At 69.2% G+C, this 26,517-nt stretch overlaps 3 protein-coding genes across 6 annotated transcripts in view; 2 read left to right on the top strand and 1 right to left on the bottom strand.

The window, feature by feature from the left end:
• The window catches only part of LOC107507849 (maestro heat-like repeat family member 5), a 37,502-nt gene extending 27,848 nt beyond the window's left edge, over positions 1-9,654 (top strand). Inside the window, exons 22-32 of the mRNA XM_016139171.2 lie at positions 1,049-1,054; positions 1,555-1,692; positions 2,109-2,223; positions 2,934-3,077; positions 6,151-6,327; positions 6,809-6,964; positions 7,763-7,885; positions 8,011-8,113; positions 8,366-8,440; positions 8,762-8,854; positions 9,467-9,654. Of these exons, the coding sequence (XP_015994657.2) occupies positions 1,049-1,054; positions 1,555-1,692; positions 2,109-2,223; positions 2,934-3,077; positions 6,151-6,327; positions 6,809-6,964; positions 7,763-7,885; positions 8,011-8,113; positions 8,366-8,440; positions 8,762-8,854; positions 9,467-9,654 (1,318 nt within the window). The remainder of the gene's footprint in view (positions 1-1,048; positions 1,055-1,554; positions 1,693-2,108; positions 2,224-2,933; positions 3,078-6,150; positions 6,328-6,808; positions 6,965-7,762; positions 7,886-8,010; positions 8,114-8,365; positions 8,441-8,761; positions 8,855-9,466) is intronic.
• Positions 9,655-11,679: 2,025 nt separating this feature from the next.
• On the bottom strand, positions 11,680-20,470 carry PTP4A3 (protein tyrosine phosphatase 4A3). Of its 3 annotated transcripts, none has more exons than XM_016139197.2 (6): positions 20,208-20,463; positions 17,479-18,359; positions 15,604-15,696; positions 13,517-13,647; positions 13,207-13,281; positions 11,680-12,238 (listed from the first exon to the last, which is right to left on the bottom strand). In XM_016139197.2, exons 2-6 carry the CDS (start codon positions 17,581-17,583, stop codon positions 12,121-12,123), a joined length of 522 nt encoding a protein of 173 aa, XP_015994683.2. In that variant the 5' UTR covers positions 17,584-18,359; positions 20,208-20,463; the 3' UTR covers positions 11,680-12,120. The 3 variants fall into 3 exon arrangements, with proteins under 3 accessions (XP_015994683.2, XP_015994684.2, XP_015994688.2); XM_016139198.2 differs by lacking the exon at positions 20,208-20,463 and adding an exon at positions 19,847-19,979; XM_016139202.2 differs by lacking the exon at positions 13,207-13,281 and having other exon boundaries at positions 20,208-20,470.
• Positions 19,692-26,405, top strand: LOC107507871. 2 transcript variants are annotated; one of them, XM_016139195.2, is made up of 3 exons: positions 19,692-20,007; positions 23,982-24,264; positions 25,605-26,405. In XM_016139195.2, the coding sequence occupies exons 1-3, from the start codon at positions 19,772-19,774 to the stop codon at positions 25,809-25,811; spliced, it is 726 nt and encodes a 241-aa protein (XP_015994681.2). In that variant the 5' UTR covers positions 19,692-19,771; the 3' UTR covers positions 25,812-26,405. The 2 variants fall into 2 exon arrangements, with proteins under 2 accessions (XP_015994681.2, XP_036089005.1); XM_036233112.1 differs by lacking the exon at positions 25,605-26,405 and having other exon boundaries at positions 21,037-24,092.
• Positions 26,406-26,517: the final 112 nt, after the last annotated feature.

The raw sequence follows: 26,517 nt of genomic DNA, 5'->3' as shown, positions 1-26,517 counted from the left end.
AGAGACGTCCATCTGGCCACCGCCAGGCCCCAGAGGCAGACGCCCTTCCGGTCCCCTGTGCGTTTCCATGGACCCCAGTCCAGTTTTGTGCCGACGTCATGGGCGGTCGCCGGCCTCTGCCCCTGTGCGGCAGTGTGGCCGAGACCTGCGTGGGAGGCTCACGCACCGCCGCACGCGGCGGTGGCCCGGCTGGCGGCCTCGTCTTCGCTCCGCACCAGGCCTGTCCCCAGAAACCCCGTCAGCTGGTCGTGCAGACCGCGGGGGCCTAGCTCTTTTCATTTGTTGGTATTATGATGTGCTTCACGCAATTTGTCAGTTTTAACAGCTCTCCCCAAGGCGCGGCACCGGAAAAAAATGTCGCTGCTCGCATCATTCCTGAATTCGAATGTGCATAAAGTTCCGTTTTTATTCAAATCAACCGTGCAAAATGCATGAATCTTCCCTAATAAGCTAATAAAACGTCCTCCTCCCAGAACGAGGGAGGGTAAGAGAAAGACGCCCCGGGGCAGCCTCGGTCCCTCTGCGGCCGCCACCCCGCGCCCCCCCTGCTCCCCCCCCCCGCCCCCCCGCCACAGTCCTGAGAATGCCCAGGTCAGCCGGAAGCTGTCTTTCTGGAAGCTCCCATGTGGCTGCAGGACAGGCGACTGTGAAACCAGGAGCTTCCCAGAATCACCACGGAACAAAATGCCTCTCTGGCCCCGAGTCCCCTTCTCCCGAAACTGTCATCTTGGCGGCTGAGACCAGTGACCTGGAAACGGCTGCTCGTTTTAGTGGCACGGCTCGGGGCAAGATGACAGACCAGCTGGCATTTGGGTTGGCACCGCCGGGGACGTTCACGGAGCGGCGTTCCCTCCTTTGACACTTGGTTTTGCAAATCTGCTCAGAATGCGCCCGGCCAGTGCGGGCGGCCTCCTTCCGGGCAGTGCAGGAGGGAGGGGGGCACCGAGTGGGGCCGGCCCTGCTCTCCCGGGGCCTGCATTCCGGGGCCCTCCGCCAGGGTCTTCCTGCAGCGCCTGTGGCAGCCCCCGCCTGTGGCCACAACATGGAGGTGCAGGTCTGGAGCCGGGGGTGGGGCGGGGGTTCAGGGTTCCACTCCACTTCCGCCGCCCCAGGCCAGGCCGTGGGACCAGGGCAGGACACATAACCTCCCCGGGCTGCTTCGTCCTCTCTCAGGGGTGTGGCAGTACAGGGTCAACTGGGCCACCGCAGGGGAGGCTCCCGGAGCGGCGCCTGGCGGAGCCGCCATGCGTGAGGCCCGCATTCAGCGCACCGCGGCGGGCCGGCTTCTCCGTGACCTGAGGGCGGGGGACTGTCAGATGCCGCAGAGGGACCCTTCCCCCAGCTCCCGGGATGCCAGCCACACCCGCTCTCCTCCTCTTCCCCCCTCGCCATGCCTGCTCTGGACTCTCACCCCACATTTAAAGGACACCGTCCCTCGAGCCCTGTGACTCGGGAAATGCGACCGTTTCCGTTGACAAGGGAGGGACGGACCTGGGCGGCGGGGCACCCTCCCGGGGCCAGGACTGGCCCCCGACCCGCTCTGTTCCCTGGCAGCACGTCACTGGAGGCCCTGAAGAGCCTGCTGTCCACCACGGGGCACTGGCAGGACTTCGCCCACCTGGAGCTGCCGGGCACCTGGGCGCTCTTCACCACCATCCACACCTACCCGCTGGCCGTGGGCCTCCTCGCCAGGTAGGGGCGGGGCAAGGAGGGGCGGGGTCAGGCCGGGGAGGAGCTGGGTGGGAGGGGCCACGCAGGGGCGGGGCAGGGAGGGCGGGGCTTGCTCCAGGGCGCCCTTCGGGAAGCTGGGTGTATGGGCTACCCTGTCATAGGGACCCGGACGCAGGAGTCTCCCCCAGGCCCCATCAGCCCCGGGCCACCTAGAAGGCAAGGGCTGTGCCTGTTCCGCTGTCTCCCATGTGCGCCCCAGGCCTGGCACCCAGTGGGTGCAGAGGGAGCGGGACCTTGCTCTACGAGATGGTGCCACACGCACTTAGTAACACCTCCAGCCACCTAGTCCCAGCTGGGCCAGTGGCGCGCGGAGGGCGGCCACAGGGTTTTGCTGCGAGCAGCGGGGGCCCTGACCCGCCTTTGGCCCTGCGCCCCAGGGCCATGGTGCAGAACTGCTGTCGGCAGATCGAGGCCGTGGCCTGCCAGCTGCTGCCGGCCCTGCAGAGCCAGGAGGTGCGAGCGAGGAAGGTGTCCATGCTGATCCTCAATGAGGTAGGGCCGGGCGGGGGGCGGGGGAACCCCCAGCCCACCCAAAACCCTCCTCTGGCTGCCTCAGTCCCCATCAGGACCCGCCCACGCCAGGATCTCAGCCTGACCCCTCCTCCCCTCTTTCCCACCCTGGGGCTCCTGGCTGGGTCTCCTGCCTCTCGGCCCCCACAGCCTCTCCCCGCCAGCCCGTGGCCTGCAGGACTAAGGGCGCTGGCTGTAGGTCAGGCTCCCCGGCTGCAGCTCAGCCCCTCCTCCCTCCCGCCCCCGACCGTGAAGCTGACCAGAGGTGGCAGGGGCTGGCAGGTGCAGCTGGGCGGGCCTTGCCGCCATGAGCATGGGGCAGGGGTGGGGACCTGTGTCATCTCCATGACGAACACCAGTTGGGTCGAACCCAGCCCACCCGTGGGAAGGTCTGCGCCGCCCGCCACAGGCCTCTGTCCCAAGGGGCCCCATGAGCCAGGCCAGTGACAGACATGGGCCCCAGCCTTGCTGTGCAGTCTCAGGCAACACCCTTTCTGCCTCTGAGCCTCAGTCTCCCCAGCTGTACACTGAAGGGTCAAACCAGCTTGGAGGTGGGTTTCAAATACTAAGATACCCAGAGGGCGCTGGCCAACTGCCCCGCACTCCAGAAGCCCTGCCGGACGCTGGCCCCGGAGCCCCGCTCCTGTGGGAGGGTGCCAGGCCTGACCCGCCTGCCCCTGGGGGTCACCCAGTTCCTCTACAGCCCCGCCCTCCTGCGGGTGCTCCCGGAGCAGACCGCCCTGACTGCGCTGGCACGGAGCCTGAGGGACCCCAGCCCCGAGGTCCGCGTGCTGAGCCTACAGGGCCTGGGGAACATCCTCTTCCACCCGGAGAAGGTAAGGGGGGCCCCACAGCAGGCATACACCCCCGCCCCAGTGGCTAGGCTCAGGGTACAGACGAGGCCCACTGCATCGGAACCCCCACTCTGTCCCTTCCGGCCCTGTGTCTGGGACACACACGTTCTGGGCCTCAGTTTCCTATCTGTAGAGTGGGGCTGGGTGACCTTTGGACGGGGCTGCGGGAGAGGGGACAACCTCCGTCGCCATCTCCTCCGTGCCCCGGGAAAGGCCAGATGTGGTTGCAGACCGCCAGGTGCCTAAGAGGAGCCCACTGGGCAGCACCCCACCACCGGCCCACAGAGGACACCGCCCCTGAGGGAACGGACCGCTGACCGCTGCTGGCCCCTCATCTCCATTCCCTTCCAACTGCACCCAGTGCCGTGACAGCCCGCAGCCCACAGGGCACAGCAGGGGAGGCAGGAGGCCCCTCTGGCACCCCCTAATTCAGGCCCCAGAGTTCCTCCCGTCAGCCCCACTGCGGGTTCCCAGGGCCCACGGGACAGCTGACTGCCCAGGTGCTGCGCCTGCAGGCCAGCCCGCCCCGTCTGCTCTGCAGCTCTCTGGCCTCAGTGTCCACACCTGTGAAATGGGGGCGGTGACAGTTCCCGCCTCACGTGGTAGTCTGCGGAAGGGGGCGGCTTCCAAGTGGGCTGTGGGCCTGCAGCCTCGGCAAGCCACCAGGCTGAGGGAGGGTCCGCCGTCACCGCCCAGACACAGAGAGTCACCCTCTGCCAGGACGCACGAAAACACAGCCCCCAGGATGCTTCCCCTCACGGGTCTGCAGCTGCCAGCCTCCTGTGTCCTCCGTCAAACGAACCGCACTGGCCAGGTCACGTGCATTAGCAAGGCAGAGCGTAGCTACGCGCGGACGACCCAGGCTAGCCGCAGCCTGAACAGGGCAGAAGCGAGCTCCTCTCCCGCCACCGGCCGTCCTGCCCGGCAGTCAGGGGGGGCGGGCTCCTCCTCCTCCGTTTCAGCCCACTCTGGGTGCCGCCCTCGCCTGCCGGAAGGGCCTGGGCACACCCCACGGCGGCGTGTGCGCGCCTCTGCTCCAGTCTGATTGGCCCGTGTGCTCGGAAGCTGGGAGACGCGGCTCTTTCTGGGCCCCCTGCACCCGACTACGGGAGGGGTCGTCCTGCCGAGGAAGCGGGGTGCTGTCCAGGGGCCGGCGCTGCCCAACCCTGCTGCTCCCCCCGAGGGAGGGGTCCGCACGGCCAGTCCACAGTCTCCGTTCCCCGCGGCAAGCGGTCGACAGCCTGGACGCCGTTCCCAGGAACGGTGCTGGAAATCGCTCTGTGCTCCAGGAAGACGCCGCCAGCGCGGTCCGCGCGTGTGAATGGACACTCGGCGGAGGGCGAGGCCAACGCAGCCGTCCCGCGCGGCCGCCACCCCCTGCCACCGGCCAGAACCCGCCGTTGTCCCGGTCGCCTGTAACCTCCCCCTGCCGTCACTCAGAGCTCCTCCTACTGGACCGCTCAGCACACGTGACTGGGCGGCCTCTCCGTGCGGGCCCCGGACGCCCCGTGGTGGCGCCTTCCCGCCGGGCACGGGCACTGGGCCTCCCCGGGACTCTCCCTCCCGTCTGTCCACACTCGCTCCCCAGCTGGTCTCCCCCTCTGAAGCCCACTGCTGGCCGCTCGGGCCCACCGCCATGCGCCCCGGACCTGAGCTCCCGCCTCCACGCGCCGACTGCTCCGGTCTTTGCCGGCATCTCAAACTCGACCCCTCACCCGCCCCCAGACGGCTTCTCCTGCAGCCCCCACATGTCTTGACGGGGACGCCACCCACCCAGCTGCTCCGGCCCCAAACCTCGGGGTTGTCCAGGCACCGAAATCCCACAGTGCGGCCAGCAGCCAACCCCTCCCCCCACTTCTCTGCTGCCCCCGCTGAAGCCACCAGCGATCCGCCCCCAAGGCCATTCATCGCAGCCCCTCCCTGGTCCCTTTCTCCTTGGCCGTGGTCCTCGCCCTGAGCCAGCAGGCTCCTGTGATCGTCTCCTCTGCCCACAAACGGGGCGGGCGCCCTCCTGCCCAGGGCCGTTGTGCGTGCCGCTCCCTCTGGTGGAATGCTTCCGGCATGTCTTCGCAAGAATTCGCTCAGCTGTCACCTCCTCGGTGACACTTCTTCTGATCTTACTTAAGGCTTTACAACAGCCGCCCCCGCCACCTGCAGCCAGCACTCCTAACCTCCGACTCACGCCCTGTTCCGCGTGTTTAGTTTATTTTCCGGTCCCTCCCGTCAGAATTCCATTCCGGGGCCGGTCCCCTGCTGGCCACACCCAGTAGGTGCTCAGAAGGTGTGTGTTGCTGTTAAACGATTCACTGGCTGAAAAATAATTTGACGTCGTAAACCCAATCGGAGCGTAGGAAGCCGACGAAGTTGCCGAAAGTTGTTTAACGTCGTACGACGTCACCGCTCTGCACACAAGTCGTGACGAGGGCCCAGGTGGCAGGAAGCCTCCATCCGCCGACAGGCTGCCTTCCGACAGTTCACGAACCCGCTACGAACAAGTGGAACAGACAAAATGGGCCCCAAATGGATTCAGTTTTTAACGTGGTATAAAAACGGACCGTGGTCATTGCGACCCAGGAGGGCCGCAGCCACCGCTGGCACACTGAGCTCCCGGCGACGTGGGAAGCTGGTGACCCCAGTATGTGCGGCTGACCGACTTGTCTCGTCCAGCCCCGCCGGCCTCCTCTGACCCATGGGGAGGCCAGGAAAGGGGGGGAAGGCAGGGTGGAGTGGAAGAGAAGAGTGGTGGTCTCCGGGACCAGGCGAGGGGCCCTCTGGTCCGCACGGGGACAGGAGATGGAGGGGCCCAGGAACCTGCTAGCGTGGGGTTAATACTGCCTGAAGGCCGGGGGCGCCCAGGGCTCAGAGGGGAGAGCGCTGTCCAGAGCGCGGGGCCTGGGCGGGTCCCCGGTGGAGGGGGGGTGCGTGCAGGCGCCCAGGCGGATGGGGGCCCAGGGAGGGACGGTGCACGGAGAACCTGGGCCCGAGCGGCAGGGCGGGGGAGGGGGCACGGGCAGCCAGTCCCTGCGCCCCGTCCCACGGCGGCCCCCGCCCCCAGGGAAGCCTGCTGAGCCGGCAGCTGCCCCCTTTCCTGGACGGCTTCTTCCGGAGCAGCGAGCCGGTGGTCGTGCGCCTCATGGGCACCGTGTCGGACACGCTGCACCGGCTGGGCGCGCACGGCCTGGGCGCCCAGAGCCTCAGCATCGCCATCAACTCCCGCTCCTTCTTCGAGGACGTGAGTGTGCCCCGGGCCGGGGTGGGGCACCCCCCTCAAAGGCAGGGAGGCCCTGCAGGGCGGGGAGTGGAGGCCGGGGGAGCTGCCTGGGTGTGCCCCCCCCACCCCGAGTGGCTGGAGCAGCACCCGCGCTCAGCGTCCAGCCCACTGGGTCCTCGCCTTCCCCCCGGGTCCGAGAGCTCACAGGGCCTGTTTTTCCCTCTCTGGAAAACCAGGGGGCAAGTCCTGCCCCCAACTACACACGTGGCACTTGGGCTGTCGATGTGAGAGAGCAGTGAGTTAGGTCCTTGAGGACAACTGGGACCCGCCCCAGGTGCCCTGTCTGAGGGGCTGGCACAGCCCAGGCCTGGGAGCCCGAGCCGGGGAGGAAGCGTCGGCCGAGGGAGCTGAGCCCATGCCCACACGGGCTGTGGGGTCCCGGGTCGGTGGAGTGCGGACCCCGGGGCAGGTTGGGCTGTGGCTCTGAGCTCCCGCCTTGCAGGAGAGAGACGGGATCCGCGCAGCGGCCGTGGCACTGTTCGGGGACCTGGTGGCAGCGATGGCCGGCCGGGAGCCGAGGAGCCTGAGAACGCAGGTGCAGCAGAGCCTGGTGCCTCTGCTCCTGCACCTGGAGGACCGCTGTCCGGCCGTGGCCACAGTCAGTGCTGCCGAGCGGCCTTCGCCTTGCTGCGGCCGGGGACCCGCCGGCGGCCCGGGCGGGCAGGGAGCGGGGGTCCGTGGGGCTGGGGCGGCCCGGGCGGGCAGGGAGCGGGGGTCCGCGGGCCGGGTCAGCAGGGCGGCAGGGAGCGGGGGTCCGCGGGCCGGGTCAGCAGGGCGGCAGGGAGCGGGGCTCCGCGGGGCCGGGGCGGCAGGCGGGCTACCCTGGGGTAGCAGGCTGGCTCCCGGGTTGGTTTCCCTCTGCACATGCTGCCCCGCGTGCACACCCTCACACACGCACACACGCACGAGCACACGACCCCCTGCCCTCCCATGTGCTGCTCACTGCTGTGTCCCCAGTGCCCAACATCTGTTGGAGGCTCAGGTTGTTTGTTAAATCTGTTGAAATGTGGATCGAGCCCTACTGTGTGCCGGCCCTACTGTGTGCCGGCCCATGGGCCACTCCCAGACCATTAAGACACAACTCGGCCTTCCCGGGGCTCCCCGCCACTGGGGAGATGGACAATAAGAGGCCAGTTCCAAGACAAACGGAGAGCTGCCTGCAGTCCAGGGGGGGCGTGGTGCTGCGCGGGGCACGGGGCTTCCCCAGGGGCTTCCCCAGGGACCAAAGAGCAGGAGTCACGGGGGCTCACAGTGCAGCCAGGACGAGAGTCCGGCAGATGGGAAGGAGCTGGGGAGCCCGGGAGGGACAGGCCACACCAATCAGACCCTGGCCGAAGCCGGCCTGGGGCCTCCCGCTCAGCACCGCCCCCTACACACACACACACTGTCCCCGCAGCAGGCCAAGTTCACCTACTACCGCTGTGCAGAGCTGCTGGGGTGGCAGCTGCGACACACCCTCTTCTGCTCACTGGCCTGGGCGCGGGGCCTCAGCGCCCGCCACTTCCTCTGGGCCTGCCTGGTGAGGGGCCTCGGGCAGGGGACGCCGGGCTGCAGCTGGGAAGGCGAGGTGGGAGCCGGTCCGTGGCCCCCGCAGGGCCCGCCCCCCGGCCCCAGTGTGTGACGGGCTTGCTGTCCCCCGGCCAGACGTCCTGCAGCCAGGAGGAGCTCGGCATCCACTTCGCACAGGCCCTCAGCTGCCTGCACAGCTGCCAGCGCCGCATCAAGACCAGGGCCGCGCTCTTCATAGGTGACCAGGGGACCGGGGCTGGTGGGCCTTGGGGACCCCCCGGGCCTGCCCCCTGAGCACCCCGACCCTCCCCGGCCCTGGCCTACCCTCCTGGCACCTGCCACCCTGCTCGCTGCCTCTGGCGCTCGGGGCCCACTTGCAAGAGAGGAGAAGTGGTGAGCGAGGGGCCCTGGGAGGAGCACGGTGGGTCTGGACCCCAGAAGGAGACGGGCCCTGTCCCGTGGCCAGCGTGCCCCTCCGTCTGCCGCACAGGTTACACCCTCTGCTACCACCCCCGGGCCGCGTCCCAGGCCGTAAATGACTCGGACAAAATGCTGCTGCTGAGAGGTAAGCGGCTCGCCCCCACCCCACGCCCCCTGTGAGGGGCTCACCCGCTCCGCCTGGGGCTTAACTGAGTCCAGCTCTATGGGGACTCCCAGGCCTGAGGGGCAGGTGGGGGGGTCTTGGGGACAGGAAGCACCGCCACCCCCACCTTCCTGCCCCCCCCGCTGGGCCAGGAAGGCAGAGGAGGTGGGGCCCGCCTGTCCTGATGCCCCCACTCGACCTCGGGCTGGAATGAGGGGCTACCCCCAGGGAGTGTGTCCCCCATGCCCCCGCTCCACACGGACAGCTGCGGGGTCACCCTGACTGGCCCCTCCTCTCCTGGAGCTTTCGAAGATCTCAAAAAAGGCCCCGAGCCCGGCATCCGGGAATTCGCCACCAGGCAGCTCTCCTTGCTTCAGGAGGTGGCGGCAGACCGAAGTGGCCTCCAGCCGTCCTCCCTCACGGGCCAAACCCCCTCCGCTCCCCCTGTGGCCACCGCGTGGTCAGCCCCGCCCCGTCCGCACAGAGCTCGGTGGCATAACATTTTTCCATTTGAAAGAAAGATCTAGATTCAACAAAGAATCCTCACACCTTTTGGCTCCCTGCCCACGCTCCCGTGGGCCTCCAGGAAGCCAAGGCCAGCCCCCGAGACACTGGCGGGAAGGACCAGGGGACAGCGCCAGGCCCGGGGTGTGGGGCGGGGCAAGCCAGGTCCCCCAGACATGAACTGTTGAGTCTGTGCGGGGCCCTGCAAACGACAGCTCCCCCACTAGTGGAGACCGGGCGACCGCACTTGACCGGAGCCCGAGCCACAGCCGGCCACTGCCCCGGGCACTGCCGGGCCCTGCAGGGGCAGCCGGGGCCCTGGGGCTCACAGCTGAGTGGAGACATTCGCTAAGGTGTCCCCGCGGCCTCCGGCTCAGAGCTCTGTAGGCACGAGGGGACCCGAGGCCTCCCTCCACCCTGGCCCCCATCCTCCGGGGCGGCAGCAGAACCAGCCTGGGCTGCGTCAGACCCCCCAGTGGCCTGCCCCCTCCCCGCCCCCCGAAGAGCTGGGCAGCCTCAGCTGTGTCACCTGTAAGATGCAGTCAGACCCTCCCGAGGCCCCTCGGAGGGCTGGCGGAGTCCGGAGGACATCCCGCCGACAGGGTCCCCGACTCCCCAGGAGCCACCGGGAGACCCGCCTAACCTCCGGCGGGTCCTACCCCTCAGCCCGGGTTTCCCCACACGCGAAGTGAGCGGCCGCGGGCCCTGCCTCGCCCCCAGCGTCTCCCCCAGGGCCAGAGCAGCCCGCTCTCCCGCCCTCCCTCTCCAGTGCCCACACCGACCCTCCACACCCCCTCCCAGGCCACCGCTCCCCCCGAGCACCCCCACCCTCACCCACCTCACTGCCTCCCCCGGACCAGCCTGCATGTCGCCCGCCCCCAGCACCTCATAGGCCCCTGCTAGGCAAACTCCTGGCCTGTCCCCCCACCCACAGACTGCGAGCCCCTTGGGGCAGGGACATGGCTGCACAGGGGGGCCCCGCGACTTGGATGGCAGATTGAAAAATACAGCAATCTTCACGGAGCACACGCCGTCTGCTTGTTCTCAGACATGTCCAGGGAGGAGGGAAATCACCGCCTGCCCGAGCCGACGGCCCCTCCTCCGCCAGGAGCCCCTGCCGCCGGCCTGCGTCCCCGCCTCTGGGGGGCTGTGGGGGGGCCCTGCCTCTTCACAGTGCCCTATCCTGACCACGGGCCTCTACGGCCGCCCACCCATCTCTCCCTGGTGGAGGCGTGCTCCCTAAGGACCAAGGGGCTAGGGAGGAGAGTCCCCTCGGTCCAGCTTGGTGGTGTAGTCTGGGTAGGGTTACCGTCTCCCCTTAAAGGGGCGTTCACCTGGTCTCAGCCGTCAGCTGCCCCCGGTGGCCCCTGGGCAGTGGGCGGCCAGGCCGCCGCCTCGCTCCCTCCCGGCCATTCTCCCTCCAGAAAGTCTGCTTTAGTCAACGCTTGGAGCTGGGTGGGTTCCTGGAGCCGACAGTGACTAGACAAGACCCTCGGGAAAACTGAGACCCAGGGGGCCCGAGTCGGCCAGCGGGAGAGGCCCGAGTCTTGCCGGGAGGGCGGCCGGGCTCCTAGGAGCCGCCTCATCAAGGCCACCAGTGGTGATGGTCCGCTGCCAGGCCGGCTACAGCAAGCCGAGTGACAGAGACCGGCCCGTGTCTCTGCTGGCGACCCACCCAGGGCCCTCAGCAAGGGACAGCCCAGCAGCCACCCCAGGGCCTCCACCCTTTAAGCAATAGCTGAATGAGCCCAGGTTGGGGGTCCTGCCCCCAGGGGACAAGAGTCTCTGCGAAGGCCTCACCATGCACCCTGGGCACAAGGGTCGCCCTTCCTGGGCCCACCCCGTCCCCTGGGAAGAGTGGGGTAGGCCCCTGTCCCAGAGCAGGCGCAGGGTGTCCAGTGGGATGGAGGGGGCGCCGCCCGGCGGGTGGGAAGTGGCCTGGACACAGCCCGCGGCTGCAGAACCTGCGAGAGCCAGCAGTTCCCAGTGACTGGGAGGGAAGGGGTCAGTAAAGACCTCTGGGTGGCGTCTGAAGGCGGGTGCCAGCGCCCGGGCCTCTCCGCCCCCAGCCTGCCGGGCCAGCCCTGGACCCCTCCCCTCCGGCCAGCTGTGCCCGCATCCTCAGGCACCCTCTCCTCCGCCGTGGGAGGACCAGCCCCCGGCTCTGCTAGACCAGCACCCAGGAACGCCGAGCAGGCAGTCCACGCCCTCAGGCAGGCCAGGGCGCCTCGCGCGCACTCAGGCCCACTCGCCCGTGGGTGCCCGGGCCACCCTCTGCCCCTCAGGCCACCCGGCCCTGGGCTAGCGGGATGGCGTGTCCCCCTTTCCTAAGCCGTCAGCCACCATCGCTTGCTTCCTTCTCCAGTCCTCTAAGGCTAAGAGCACCTGGTGGGGGCAACCACCCTGCCGGACACAAGGCCCCAAGAAATTACCAAGTGAATGCCACCCATCCTGCAGGGGGACAGCGCTGGTGACCCGTCTTCACCTTCACCAGCCCCCAAAACATCGACAGGGCACCTAGAGGAGCCACTGACCCCCCTGCTGGAACGCCCCACCCTTCAGCCAGGGGGCGCAGGGACCCGCCACCAACACCAGGGGGCGCCCCGGGGCAGCCAGCCGAGCACCTGCAGCGGGTCCTGGGCAGCGGCCTCCCTGGGCCCCGCCCACCACCCCAAGGCCACCAGGCCCAGGGCGCCGAGCCCCACTCTGCGAGCACACACAGCCACAGGGTCCTGTTTTATTGCCTTCGCGTGTCCGGGACATCTGACCGGCCCCAGACACAGTCACTTACGGTGCCGAGCGCAGGTCGGGGCGAGGGGAGGAGGGGCTGGGCCCAGTGGTTAAAAAGTACACCCGTCCCCTCGACGAAGGGCCAGAGAGGACAGCTGCCGGGGTGGCTAGGGGGGGCGCCGGGGACACAGAGACGTGGGACGTGGCGGCAGAGGGAAGGAAGGAGCAGGAAAGTAGCAAGACGGGCCGAGGCCGGGGAGGCAGACGGAGAGGGGCAGCAGCGCACGGCCGGGCGGAGCCGGGCGCAGGGAGGCCCGAGGCCGGGGAGAAAGGCCGGGCAGAGGCACTGAGGCCCAGAGCCCCGCTGGGCGGGCGGGCAGGCAGGCGGGCCCCCCGCCTCCCGGGACCCCAGGCAGCCGAGGTCGGAGCTACATGACACAGCACTTCGTCTTGTGCACGTGGGGCTCTTTGAAACGCAGTCTCTGTCTGGGCCGGTATTTTTCCAGGTACATGAGCTGCTTGCTGTTGATGGCTCCCCGTCGCTTCCTGCAAAGACAGGGCATGGGTTCGGGATCGGGAGGGCCCCGGGCAGGGCCACCTGCCCTGCCCCCGAGAGCCAGAGGCCCAAGAGTCTGGTGGGGGCGGAGTGGGTGGGTCCTCACGGCCACCAGAGCCCTTCCTACCCCTGCCCCCCGACCTCTGCCCGAGCTGCTCCCGCCGCCAGGATCACCCATCCTAGTCACCTGCTGTCAGCCCTGCTGGCCTTCAGTGCACCCGACGACCGCCTCCTCCAGGCTGGCTCCCCGATCTCCCCGCACCCGTGGTCCCATGCTCCCACGGCCCCCATGTTTACCTGGTGCCCCCCGCCACGCCGAGGCCACGGGTAAAGCCTGGGCATACATGCTGTCTGGGGGGGACTTCGGGCAACAGGTGGGGGGGCTACCCAGGGCTGCCCGCCAAGCGCTTCTGGAGGTCACCTGTTCCCACTCGCCCACGACCCCGGGCCATGGACTTGCTCTGGCCAATGAGATGTGAGCACGAGAGACACGTGTCCGCCAGGCCAAGCTTCGAGAACCACCGTGCGACTCCGCCGTCACTTTTTGGCAAAGCCGGAGATAAGGCTGCTCCCGGCGACGGGGGACGGGAACGAGGGCGCCCCGTGCGGGGCCCGGTCGCCGGGCTGGGGCCTGCTCATCACTGCGGCGTGGCGCAGCCTGTCCTGACCCCCGGGGCCTGGGGCTGAGGGGGCCACAGGCCCCGGAGGTGGGACAGCCCGGCCTCCGCCACAGCTGCCCCTCACTACACCCCCGCCCCGGGGAGCTGGCCCCACACGGGGCCCTCCTCACTCGGGGCCCCCGCGGCCCGGAGGGTGAGCTGGTGCCACACGGGAGGCTGCGCGGGACGCCTCAGAGGACACCCCAGCCCGGAGGCCCGGCGTGCCTGCTGGCGAGAGGAGCCCCCTTAAACCCGGACTCCCAAGAGCTCGCCGAGCGCGCGCCCGACCGGCCACTCACTGTCGGATGAACTGGATGGCGTCTTCGTACTTCATGCCGCTCTCGATGAGGGCCAGTGCCACGAGGACGGGAGCCCTGGGGGGGACGGGGGGCCGGGTCGCCCGAGCTGCTGCGCTGCACCCCTGCCCCGGCCAGGGCCCCGCCCAGCACCCTCGTGCGGGCACGAAGTCGCACACAGCAAGAGGGCGTAGGGTCGCTGCTGGGAAACCTCTGGAAGGGGGGGGCACGCCTGACGCAGCTCGGCTCCCCCACCCGAGGGGCTCCCCCACCCGAGGCACCCGCACAGGCCCCGCCCCACCCGCCAGCTCACCGCCCGAGGCCGGCCACACAGTGCACAGCCACACAGCTGCCAGGGTCTGCGCAGAACTTGGCCTTCAGCAGGCTCAGCCAGTCGTCCACCACCTTGCCGGGAGGGGGCGCCCCGTCGTCAAATGGCCAGTCCTGCACACAGAAGCCGCCTGTGAGGGCTCTCGCCCCAGTGGCGGGTGGACAGGCCGGGCCCAGGCCAGCCGCCCGTGGGCCCCCACGAGGTCAGGGCGCAGAGGGCCTGTGCTGGCGAGGGCCGGGTGAGGTCAGGGCGCAGAGGGCCTGTGCTGGCGAGGGCCGGGCCCGGGGCAGAGCTCAGCTGGGCGGGTGGGAGGGGAAGGGGCCTTGCGGCCCTCTCCTGCTCACTCCCCCGTCCCCTCCCCAGGAAACCTTCTGGAACATGCTCCCCTTTTCTCCTGAGCGCCCCACCCTCCATCAGGCCCTGGTGACTCTGGGGCACAGTCTGACCCTCGCAGGCCTGAGAGCTTCCGGGTCAGCAGACACAGGGGTCTGGTGCACGAACATGGCTGACACGTGCCTCTCCGTGTCCTCAGGCCGGTGACTGAGGAGGAGCGAAGCCAGTGTCCCCGTGGCGCTGGGGACTGGATCCCAGTCGCTCACAGCCGGGGCCTTTTCCAGATGCTCCCAGCGGTTCATTTGGTTTTGAAAACCAGCCGCGCTGCCCGCCGCCCCCCACTCCTAGAAGCGGTGAGGCGAGCCCTTGTGGGGTAGGGGGCTGCGTGAGGACGGGCACCCTTGGGTCCCGGGCCGCAGATGCAAACAGGCAGCGGGGACTGCCCCAGAACACGTGCCTCCGGCACCAGGCGTGAGTCTCCCCGGGCCGGCCTCTTCCCATCCCCCGCCAGCACCTGGACGGAGCCGTCCGTCCGGCCGCCGCACCCCGACCCGCACTCCGGCCACTGCAGAGGAGGGGAGGGAGGCCGCTGGCTCCGTGTTACCAGGTTCTGCACACGCTTTACCCTGAGACCCGCCAAGAGCCTACACTCCACAGGTGTGGTCCTGGGGTCACGGCTGGGAAGGGGCAGAGGCGGGTTTCGGGCCGGGCCCATCCAAGCCTAAAGTTCCGGCTCCTTCCGCCACTGCCAACGGCCGGGCAGAGGTTACACACCCAGCAACACCTGCCCACGGTGTGGTCCTTGTGTGGGAAGGAGTCGCTAAGGGGGCCCCTGGCGCTGGGCGGCCGGTCTCGAGCAGAGCTGGGTGGGGACTGTGGGAGCCCTTCGTGCCTCCAGCCTGAATCCTGGCAGGTCTGCTCGAGGCGGGTGCCATGAGACCCTCCAACAGGGACACGGCAGCATGGTCACCCGCCTTCCACCTGGACACAGGTCCCCAGGGCCAGGGACCAAGGAAACAGCCCCAAGGGGCCCTCCCCACAGCCTCCCCAGGGAGCGAGCGGCCAGGTGCAGCCGCCCCGCCCTCCCATGGCACCTGCTGCCCAGCGACAGGGGCCCAAACACAGGCAGCGAGTGACTGGGATGAGGCCTCCGAGACACGGAGGGGCCGCTGGGGCTCCTGCTGTGCCCGGCACCTGCTCGGGGACCCTGGGTGGCCACCGCGCCCTGGGCCGTCTGCACAGTGGGGCCGCAGCCCTGCCGGGTTGGGCTGTCAGGAGCAGAGCCCCAGCCCCTGATGGCGGAGCACGCCTGGAGGGGTGTCACCACCCCTGGGCGGCCCCAGCTCTGCCGGTCTGGCTGTGGCCTCAGACCGCCCGTGGCCTCGGCCTCAGTTTCCCCACAACGGAGCCTCACGGGGGGCTGTGCAGAGGCGGGGAGCCAGCATGGCAGCCCGTGGCTGGGGAGCCGGGGCCGGGCGGAGCGTGTGCTCCCGCCCCCTGGGCCAGGCTGGCCCGGGGCCAGCATGCCCACTCTGGAGGTGGGACGAGGCCGTGCAGAGAGGAGGTGGCTCCCGAGGCAGCGCCGCCGGTGCCTGGGCCTCCGCGCGGCACGTCCCCACACGCGCCCGGGGCCGGGCAGCCCGCAGTGCGGCGGTGCACCTGCCGCGGCCCCGTCCAGGCGGACCCCCACCCCCCCCACACACACACAGAGCAGCCCCGCGGCCCCGGACCCTCACCACGACCGTGATGCCGCTCTTCTCCAGCGGGGCCTTGTCGTAGGTCACGTCACACACCCGCACCACGGTGGTGGCCCCGTACTTCTTCAGGTCCTGGCAGGGGGAGGAGGGGAAGGCAGCGCTGGGGCTTCGGGGCTCAGGGTGGGGACCCCCAGGGCAGGGCTGTACCCGCTCGACAGGACAGAAATGCCAGCCGCCCGTGGCGGACGCAGGCTCCGTGGCCACCAGAGGCAGGAGCGTCCTTCCCGATGCTCCGGGGGGCCTGGGCCTCGGCCCGCCCAGCCCATCAGTGCCCCCCGAGGGGTCTCAAGACTCAGGGGTCCCTGTTCTCTAGACAAAACTCCCAGGGCCCCAGGCAGCCCACACGTGCTCCCCACTCCGAGAAGCCCTCCCGGCCTGGGGGGCATGAGCGGTCCACTGAGGGGTGCGTCCAGACCCCACACTGGGGCCTTCGGCCAGGGAGGGGCAGGTGTCGGCGGGCAGGGAGACCTCAGTGCAGGGGGACAGCTCAGGGACAGCGGACGTGGGCTGGGAGGGCGGCAGAGACGTCCGGCCTCGCACATCCGCCGAGCGCCCCGGCTGCCGGGGAAAAGGTCAAGACAGTTCACAGCCAGGCCCGGGGTATTTATACCCAACGGCGGGGGGGGGGGGTGCCTGGGGGTTCCCCTCCACCAGCCACGTGCAGGGGCGACACCCCCCACCTGCTCCCGGCAGCTATTTTGGGAGCGGTGAGGATGCCGTTGCTGGATCTTGCCTGTCATGTGACAGGCACACTGGACACAGTGAGGGCAAGACAGAGAATCTGGGAACAGAGGGGGTGCAGGACTCCGGGGCTGTGGGGGTCACCCAGATCCCCTGTGCCTGCGGCAGAGCGTGCTGCCACCCGCCCCAGGCCTAAGCCCTGACCCCAGCTACACTCTTGGCCCTGACCTGGTCACACACTGAGCCCTGACCTGGTCACACGCTGAGTGTCGGGCTCAGTCACTTCCTAGGTCCTGCTGTTATCACGAGAGCCTCGGCTGTGAGGGGACAGCCCTCTTCCACAGGGCACCTGGCTCAGTTAGTGTCCAGGGCACCGGTCCCCTGAAGGCAGGGTGCCCCCTGCCCCTCTCTCTGCAGTGTGCGGGGTCCCCTCACACCTAACTAAGTCTGTTTAACTATGACAAGCACCTGCAGGGCCCTCTCTCACGTTGCCGAGGAGCTGAGGCCACGAACAGCCCTGCACACAGCTGCGGGCTCCGCAGAGGCCGTGGAGGTGGCGGCAGACTGGGCGGACACACCCGGCCACGTCTGCTGGGCCGCTCGCAGCAGCGATGTGCCTGCCGACCCTCCGGGCCAGGCTAGGAGAGTGGTCACTGTCCCATGTCCGCTCAGACTCTTGCCCAGCCCCCCCCAACAGACATCAGCACCCTGAAGCCCCCAGCCCAGCCTGTTCTGACCTGAGGGCCCCCACCAGAGCACCTGGGCCCCCTGCGGCTGTGGGCCTTGGAGCTGGCCGTGGAGCTGGCCGTGGTGCTGGCCACCCCGCTGGGGGTCCTTCCCTCTTCTGCTCAGCCACAGCAGGGGCCAAACAACCAGCAAAGGGCTGAGGGCGGCTCCAGTCGCCGGCAATGCCCCCCGCCCGCTCCCCCCAGCTCTGAACCCTCCTCTCCGGCCACGGTGTGCGTCCACCCGCCCACATGTCAGCCCCCGGGGAACCCAGCTGACCCCAGCAGCCCTCACCCCTGCACTCCCAGGACACTATATCATGCCCCCTCAGGGATCTGCAGCCGGAGTGACATTTTTGCCCCCGAGTGCAGGGGTGACAGCTACAAAGTCCTCGGGAGGCTGAGGGCAGCGCAGCCAAGCTCGTTGGACCCCCGCCAGCCCACTCACCTCGATGAAGGAGCCGAGGGTGGCGTTGCTGGGGTTGTGCGTGATGAGGAAGCGCATGTTCTTGTAGGTCACCTCCACGGGGGCTGGCCGGTTCATGCGCGCCATGGCTCCCCTCAAGACGGGGCAGGGAGCACACCAGGAGGAGACCCCAGCCCCCCAAACCCGATGCGAATGAGAATGTGCTTGTCTGAGAGAGGAAATGCTTTTTAAAAAACCTGCCCCCCCACACACTCTGCACAAATATTGTGCAAATACTTGGGAGTGGGGGAGGATACTGCCCAGGGCACGGAGGGTTAAAAAAGAAAACCCACCTTTCAACACGAAAAGGAAGGACAGACCCCAGAAGGAAAATGGCCCGTGCAAGCTCCTGCCTCCCAGAGACAGATAATTATAAGGGGACAATAATAAAAGTACCCACCAAAAATTTCAGCAAAGAAAATCTTAAAAAGCCCGGAGCGAGTCCGGCCGCCGTGGCTGTGTCCTGCACTGTGCCTGTCGCTGGGGCAGATGGCCCCTCGCTCAAAAGCAGACCCCGACCCCCAAGGACCAAAGGAAAAACGAACTGGAACTGAGCCAACGGGGCCACTTTGGGGCAGAGATCGCGGGAGGCAGACGTGGTGGGAGGGCAGGCGGCCAGCTCTGACACGCGGGCCTCCGTCACGTTACCCCATCGGGGTACAGCGAGTCCTGGAGGGGCGCAGGGGGCTCAGGCGGCCCCGGGCCGGGCAGCGGGGGCCATCGGCAGGCGAGGGCAATGGTGAGGGCCAGAGGTGCAGGGGCCCCCTCAGCAGCCGGCGTGGTGGTGACGCTGGGTCCGGCAGCACTCAGAGCCGGCCCTCGAGGCCCTGTCTGTGGACCCTGGGCTGGTCAGCGGGCAGCGTCTGCGGGCAGAGAGAACGGACAGAGCCGGGGTCAGCGGAAGCCCCGCCGCCTGCGGGCTGCCGGCCTGCCGGACCCCTGTGCTAAGGGACGCACATGTGCCGGGTCCGCGGCTGTGGGGCGGCCTCCCTGGCACTCGGTGTCCCCACGCGGGGGCATAAAGGACAGCTCCAGCTGGGCGGCCCAGGGCTCCGAGGTGACAGGACAGCCACCAGCATGGCTGGAGGGAGGTATTTCGGGTTCACACACACACACTCACTCACTCTCTCTGTCTCTCTCTCAGACAGCGCTGAACCCAAACACCCAGATGTCCTGGCGGTCTGTCATGGCAGGGTCTGGCACTGTGAGCCTGGCCACCCTTCTGTGTTCAGCAGACACCCCTCCCATACCCCAGGACAGGCCCCCTGTCCTCTGCAGAATTCTGAGCCCAGACGATTCCGGGGCGGCCAGCGCTGAGGGCAGGGGGTCAGTACAGAGGCCGAGCCGCCGGGCCCGTGGGTGAGTGGAAGGAGGCCCTGCTCCCAGCCACAAGCCACCGAGGCTCTCAGGCACTCCCGGGGAACCTCGGGCTGCAGTCAGACCCCGCCCTAGCCCACCGTCACTGCCATCGCCCACAGGGCCAGGCGGCGTGGGGCGGCAGACAGCCAGTTGCTGCCTCCGGGAGTTCGGAGAACCGGACAGACCACATCGGCCAGAGGGCAGCCACCAGGCTCACGCCGAGACAGCGACCGCACAGGGCCCCTGAGAAAGATGAGCCCCGAACGGCCGGCACACAAACACCCTGCCTCCTGGGGCGGCAGGATGTCCCCGTGTGCATGCACGTGTGTGCGTGTGCACGTGTGTGTTTACCAGAAAGGAGAAGAAAGGCCAAGAGAAGCCACAGGACTCCACCTCGCCACCCACAGCTGCCGGGCACCTGGAGGCCCCGTGGGCAACAGCAGATGGCCTGGCTCTACTGCCCGGTGTCCCTGGGAAGGTCCCCGGGGGCCGAGGGTCGCTGGGCAGGAAGAGGCCCAGAGCCACCCTACACTACTGCCCACCGAGCTTGCCGGCGGGGTAGGTTAGACTGGCGTCAGGGGTCAGGGCTCTGAGTTGCGGCTGGACCAAGGTCCCTGCCTAGGCTGGCGCCTTGCCACACACCCCACTTCTCTCTGTAGAGTCTGGGTCTCCCAGCCCTGGGGTGGGAAACGGTGATGCCCACTCTTCCCGCCCCAGGCGCCCTCTGTGGCTCACCCAGGCCTTGTGGCTGCCCCCAGGGAGGTGGTCCTCCCTCCCACCACGCCTCCTCAGTGCCCCTCCCCCCGGCCTTCCTGCCGCTGCCCCACATGCCCCCTCTGGGACCCTGCGGCCTTGTCCCGCTCCCTGCCACGTCCAGAACCGTTAGGGGAGGTCCGGGCACCATCCGTGTCCGCACATGGGTGCACGGACCGGGGGCAGCCGCAGAGCCCGCGCAGTGCTCCCTGACCACCCTGGGTTTGCCCGAGCTCACGTCTGGGAGACGACACGCAACTCCGGGGTCCTGGAGGCGGGACCGAAGTTCAGGGAGGACACCGCCCTCCCCGCGGTCACGCCAGCCAAGCAGCTCGCAAGAGCTCGAATCCAGAGGTGTCGGAGGGCCAGCGCCTCTGGACCGGGCCGGAGAGACACGGGGTGAGGCCGGAGGACTAGGGCTCAGTGGGGTCCGGGCGGGGCAGGGCTGGGCCCGAGCGGGCTCACATAGGAGGCTCCCAGTCCCGGGGCGCGTTCCCAGGGTGCGCGGCCACCTCCCCGGGGCGGGGCTGGGGTCCTCCGCTCCGCCACCACCACACCCCCGGCACGCCCCCCGCCCAGGCCCGCGCCGCCCCGCTCACCGGCGCGCGCAGACGTCCCGCCGCCGCCTCCATCCGCACGGGGCCGGGCCGGGCCGAGACCGGGAGGCCCAGAGCGCGGGGCGCCGGCTCCTCGCGGACGCTCGGCAGGCCCCGCGGCCGGGGGCTATTTATAGCGCCCGGGCATCACGTGAGCGGGGCGGCCGGCGACCGGCAGGCGACCCAGCTTGTTGTGGCTCCCACACCTGCCGCCTAAATATAACCGGGGGCCCGCCGCGCCGGCAGACAAAGGGGCGGCGCGCGGCCGGCGCGGAGGAAGCGCCGCGGAGGAAGGGGAGGGCGCGGGGCGGGTCCCCGCCGCCCGCCGCGCCGCCCCCGCCCCCGCGCGCGGCGCCCCGCGGCCCCCCGGGGCTCCCCGCGCCCGCCGTGCGGGAAGACGCCCCGCGCCTGGGGGGCCGCGCGGGGACTCCGCGCCGCGCCAGGAGAGGCTTCGCGGGCCGCGCTCCCGGGGGTGGGGGGGACCTCGGCACAGGCCCCGCCTCCAAAATGCAAAGGGCGGTGCCCGTGGCCAGGTGGGTGAACGCGGCCGACGCCGCCAGGAGGAGGGTCGCCCGCCTCGCCCGGCCTCGGCCTCGGCCTGCTCAGACTTCTGCCTCAGGCTCAGAACCGCCCCCGGCACACACCTCCTGAGCGCCTACTGGGTGCCAGACACTGCTGTCCTCACTGACGCCCCTCCGCGCCAGGTGCAGGCCGCCGTCAGTCCCCACCCACCCAGTGTGCCCACGCAGGGCCCGTGGGGAGGCAGGGTTCCCCCAGGGATGTCTCCACGTGCACCGTTCTCCATGGCTCCGTGCGGATGTCCCCTCCCTAGGAGGCCCTTGGTGACAGTCCCAGGAGAAACCCTCCCCAGGGTCCTGGCTTTGCTCCCTGACTGGGAGGCGGAAGAGCAGGCTGACGTCTCGGTCCCGGTCATCACAACACCTGTCCTGCCAGCCCGGAGGCCCTGGGAAGCGGGGAGCAGGCTGGGAGACCCCCGGCACACAGAGTCCCCGGAGGCCTCTCCTCGCTGGGAGCCCCACTCTGTGCCCAGCTCCCAGACAGCCGCCCTGACCCCTGCAGTCAGTGGTCAGCACCGCAGCGGCAGCCGGGGGAGCTGGCCGGGGGCCCAGCAGAGCACACGGCCCTCTCCCAGGCTCTACCCCTACAACACACCCAGGAAGTGTCAGCCGCGCCTGTGACCCTCCTGTCCTCCCGCCCTCAAGCTGGGAGAGCTGGCAGGGGAGGCCAGGACCAGAGGACCACAGGACGCGAGGACCCCGCGGGAGCCCCGCCCACAGACACAACCCTGGCTGGCCAGGGGGCCTGCCTGCAGCTCAGGGAGCCAGTGGCACCAGCTCCCAGACCGGGGGTCCTGCCGCTGCGCCGCCACCCAGCACCAAGGTGGCCCCGGCCGCTGGCCGGCACTCCCACGCCAGGGCTCCTGGTCCCCAGTTCCAGCAGCGCCTCCCTGAAAGGCACCTCTGGGCTCCCAGTGCCCCGCCAGCCTCCCGAGCACTGCTTCCTGAGGGTCCGTCCCCTCGCAGGGGACACCTGTGCTGTATCATGGACAAGACACGTCAGCCACGTCGTCTGGATGAAACACGGCAGCTCAGAGAGGCTGAGGGACTCGCCCCAGGTGCACAGCCAGGAAGCAGGGGAGCTGTCGGGGCTGTTTTGCAGAGACCTTGCTCATCCCGGCCCTGGCCCTGGCCCTCTCAGTGACAAGGACCTCTGGGCGAGCCACTCCAACACCCGACCTGTTCCTCCTCCATCCCGGTGAACGGTCTCATCAAGCTCAGTGACCACGCACCCTGCTACTCGAGCTGCAAAGCCAGCCGCCTCCGGCCGGGCCTGGGGGACACCTGCTCAGGGCACCCCCTCCCGCCAGGCCTGGGGGCACCTGCGGCAGTGGGCTCAGCCCCAAACCCTTCGGAGAAGTCTATTTTTATTGGGGCAGGAGCCGTTCCTGGAATCCTCCCCGAGCGAGCCCAGGTCCACGCACTGCTGGGAGGGGGCACCCGAGCCCGCCCCCCGGGGAGCCTTCCCGGAGCCCTCCCGCCCCTGCGAGGGGCAGCACGGAGGGTCAGGCCCCGTCACGGAGCGGGGCTGCTGTCTCCCTTCGCCCACCCCCATCGCACCCACTCTCCCAGAAGGCCACGCGCCCTTCAGAGAGCCCCGGGGAGGGCATGTCCCCAAGGAGGGGTGGCGAGGCTCTCATTTTCACCCTCCCTCCCCCACAGGGCCTGGCACCAAGAGGGCCCCCACTTGTCTGTGGAGGGAACAAATGACCCAACGTTCTGGGCAGAGGTCCAGATCTGGGAAATGTCCAGAGCCCATCACGGGATCCCGGGCCCTGAGGTCCGGAGGAAGCTCAGCGGTCACCTATGCCACCCGGTCCCCGCTCGCACTTCCCGGCTTGTCGGCAGCGGCTTGTGCCTTGGGGCAGCTCCCAGCTTATCGATTCCCCCCTCTGCTGCCTCCTGAGTCCCCGCTGCGAGGGTGGGGACCAGCAGGGTGAAAGCCCCCGAGCGGAATGAGCCGGCACCGCAGGCTCTGCGGGAGGCAGAGACGGAGGGTCAGTGGTCAGGGAAGGCTTCCTGGAGGAAGTGGGCCAGTGGGGGAGACAGGCGTGCTCCTGACGCCTGGAGCGACGTCACCAGGGCTTGACCAGCCGCCCTGAACCCCGGGACCAGTGCTTGCCCTGTCCGGGACCTGTGGGTCCCTTTGTAAACGGAGACGCTGCCGGAGAGGGACGCCCCTCTGCGAGGTGGCGCTGGCTCCATGCCGGTCACGGGGGGGCTGGCCGTGACCCGGAAGCGGAGCCGTTGGGAGCAGGCTTCGGGGTCCGCCCAGGCAGGCACCTGTCCCACACGCCAGGATCTCGGGCCGGGGGGACACTCCCCGGAGCTCGGCTGCTGACTCCCCAGTGGGGCAGGGGCCGCCCCCGCCATGCACGTGGCTTCAGCGGTGCCCGCGGGGCGTGCTGCTGACTTGCCAACCCTTGCGGCCCGCCTGCCGAGGCCACCCCTCACATGCTGTCAGCCATCGGCGCTGCCACAGCTCCACCGAAGACCCGAGCGCTGTAACTGCCACCTTCACGGGCGGGCGGGTGGCCACCCGTGTGATCGGGACCCTGTGACTCTCGCTTCGCACACAACTATGACCAACCTGGAAGCCACAGATACCTCCAAACCCCTCGGGGGCCTCTGAGACCCGGATGACAGCAGATGACGATCTAAGCTGCCAGTCGCTCATGGCGGATGTAACCGGCGGCAGCACCTGCTCTCGAGACGCCGCTTTCGGGCGGAGCCTAAAGCTTGCTGGGGTCACACGGGTCGGAATCTCCCCTGTTGATTATGTGTAGTGGGGGCGGTCGGTGCCCCCGAAGTGCCCCTGATTTGTCTAGTACGTGGCTACATGGGCAGCCATAAGGATCAAAGGTCTACACCGGGGCAGGAGAGGGTGTGGTCGGATCAGCTTCTCGACTAATGGCCTTCCCGACCACGTGGGTGGCCGGTTCCAGCCCCCCAGCACCTCCAAGGGCACATAATGACGGGGTGACCCGAGGCAGCTCCGTGCACATGGCCGTCCCGTGGTTATTCACAATGCCTCCTTTTACTCTCCAACGTGACAGTAAATGACCAATCACGCTGTCGCTATATTATAACCCTCATTCAACAAAGGACGTGGGCACAGAGGGGCTCCGTAGCTACGCAGGGACGGACGGACCAGGCTGGTCCCCACTCTGCACTGTGACCCCATGCCACCTCCCGACAGTGCAGCCTGCCAAGAAGGGACCGTGCGGCCAGCGGTCCCAGTCGCGCTCCTGTCCCACCGAGGCCGGTGGTACCACAGCTGCGGGCCAGGCACACGTGACGGCGCCCGAGAGCCCGGAAGGACAGGCCGCGTCCCCGCACGGTCCAGCGTGGGCTCCGGAAGGGAAGGGCCCCCTCGCCAAAGCGACCGCCTCACCCCATGTGACGGAGGAAGCCGCCGAGGCACCTGGCTGAGCGGCCGGCACAAGTCGGAAGTCCCGGGGACCCCCGGCCCTGCAGTGCCCGTAAGGTCTGCCCCAGGGGTGGCCACACCCAGGCCTCTGGCCAGCCCCACGTTTCACACCCCAGGCCCTGCACCCCAGGGCCCGCTGAGCCCCCGGGAGCCCTCAGACACTCACCCACATCCAAAGTCCTGCAGTGCCCCAGTGGCCGAGACCCCAGCCTGGCTTTATCCCCTCCTGGCTGCCCGCCCTCCCGCGTCAAAGGCCCGGGGCCCCCGCCCACCCCGAATCTACAGGGAGGCGGGGGCGCGGGCAGGGGCAGCCCCGGAAGGCTCTTGGGACCAGCCTTTGCCTCCCGCTTCCGAGAGCAGCCAGCTGCTGGGGAGGGGGGCCGGGACCGGGTCTGAGATGGCAGCGGGCACCCTGGCCCTGGGAAGAGGACAGGAGCCCCTCCCCCACAGAGGGCAAGACAGTCCCCAGGGCCCTGTAACTGCAGGCAGCCAGAGCTGGAGGGGACAGGAGGGGGCAGGAGATGCAGGCGCGGAGCCAGGGGGGCGGGGAGTCCAGGCACCGAGGCCGCATCCTGCAGCTGGCAGGGTGGGGGCTGGGGGGCAGCCCGGGGCGTCCCAGGTCTCTGACCGGTCTCCCCCTGCCTGCTGCAAGCTGGGGAGGGGGTCCCTCCTTTCCTTGCTGAGGGAGCTCGCCGGACCCTCGCCGCCCCCACCTACCCACCCAGAAACAGCCTCCCCGCACTCGAAGCGCCCCCCATCCCCAGCCCGCTGGCGCCGGGGCTCGGGGTCTCCCCGCTCCGTGCAGTCCCAGGCCTTCCCAGGGCTCCCTCCGAGCTCAGAGGCGTTTGGCCCATCCTGCCCTCTCCTTCTCCTCCCTGAGGAAGGAGGAGCAGGTTCGGCAGGCGGGCGAGGGAGCCCCGGCGCCAGGAGGCGGGGACCCCCACCAGTGGGGTAGGTGCTGTTCCTGCCTCTCAGGGCCAGGTCAGTCACCCCTCGCCCCTCCAGGATGCTGGTGCCACTGGAAAGACTGGAGCCTTCTCCCCGTACCCTGGATGGGGTGAGGGGGGCTTCCGGCCAGCCTAGCCCCCAGGACTGTAGCTCTTGGGGCCAGAGGAAGGCCACCACTAAGCCCATGCTCCGCCCGCTCCGCCCCAGGGGGCACCGGGAAGCCGTTCCTAGCTGCAGGAGGGGCCTCTGCCCCCTGCCACCCAGACCACCCAGCAGTCTGGGCCCACAGAGGGCAGGGTTCCCCTTGACCTGCGCAGGAGGGTACAAACCTCAGAAGACTGTCGCACACAAGGGAACGGCACCCTGCCGAGCCAGCGGCTCAGACGAGGCGCCCAGCACTCACCCCACCTCCCCGATGGCACCTCCGTCACCGTGTGTACGCAGACTGCACGTGTGCCCAGCCTCGACCAGATGCCTGTGCCAGGAGGGGCAGCGACCACTCACCTGCCACAGCCCTGCACCGCCGTGCCCACCCGCGGCCGGCCATGTCCTCCGTGCCCTCCGATCCATACCCCGTCATCCATCCAGGAGGCCTCTGTCCAGGCTGGATGTCGGGCTGGAAGGGTGAGCTCTCTGGCCTCACGCTGTTAGGGACCTGCACACGGAGGGGGCCGCCCCGTTTCTGAGGCCCCACCTGGGAACCCAGAGGGTTGGGGTGGTCAGGCAGAGCCCCCACTGTGGGCCCTGGGCCCATCTCTGCCCCTCCCTGGGCCCCAGCCCAGGCATCTCAGAGTAGACATGGCTGGACTCGCCTGGGTTCCCAGCCTCGGCCTTGGCGACAGGCAGGTTCCCAGGCCTCGCCAGCCCCCGCGGCCCCAGCTTCTGCACGTGCTGGGCCGGCCCTGGGCAGCGGGAACATTGCTCTGCTGGCCCTGGCATTAGGCCTGTGCCCACAGCCCCGGGCACCTTCCTCCTGGCCCTCTTGGGCTGGCACCGGCTGCTGGCACCGTGCGCCATGTCTCCAAGGCCCCTGAAGGCTGTGCCCAGAACAGGCGTGGCCTCCAGGCAGGACATGGAGTTTCAAGACGCGTTTGGCACTCACAGCCTCTGAGAGGCCCTTGCCATCTCCCCAAACCCCCGGCTCAAGCCCTGCCAGGAACGCGGGGGCCCCCAGCTGGGCCCTGATGCTGGCCTCCCCGAAAGCAAAGGGCCTCCGAGCTCAGCAGGACGCCCCCTGCACATGCTGCACACACGTGGGACCCTCAGCAGGCCAGAGGAACCCCGGCCACGAACCTGCCCCCAGACCGGGCCTCGGAGGACTGGGGTGGATGCCGTGGCCCTCGCGGTGGGCCCGCGG

This window comes from Rousettus aegyptiacus, unplaced genomic scaffold (genome assembly GCF_014176215.1).
Source record: "Rousettus aegyptiacus isolate mRouAeg1 unplaced genomic scaffold, mRouAeg1.p scaffold_m13_p_15, whole genome shotgun sequence".
In the NCBI taxonomy this organism is placed as follows: domain Eukaryota; kingdom Metazoa; phylum Chordata; class Mammalia; order Chiroptera; family Pteropodidae; genus Rousettus; species Rousettus aegyptiacus.
The sequence above is the reverse complement of the archived record's forward strand: the minus strand, read 5'-3'. Positions and strand labels throughout refer to the sequence as shown.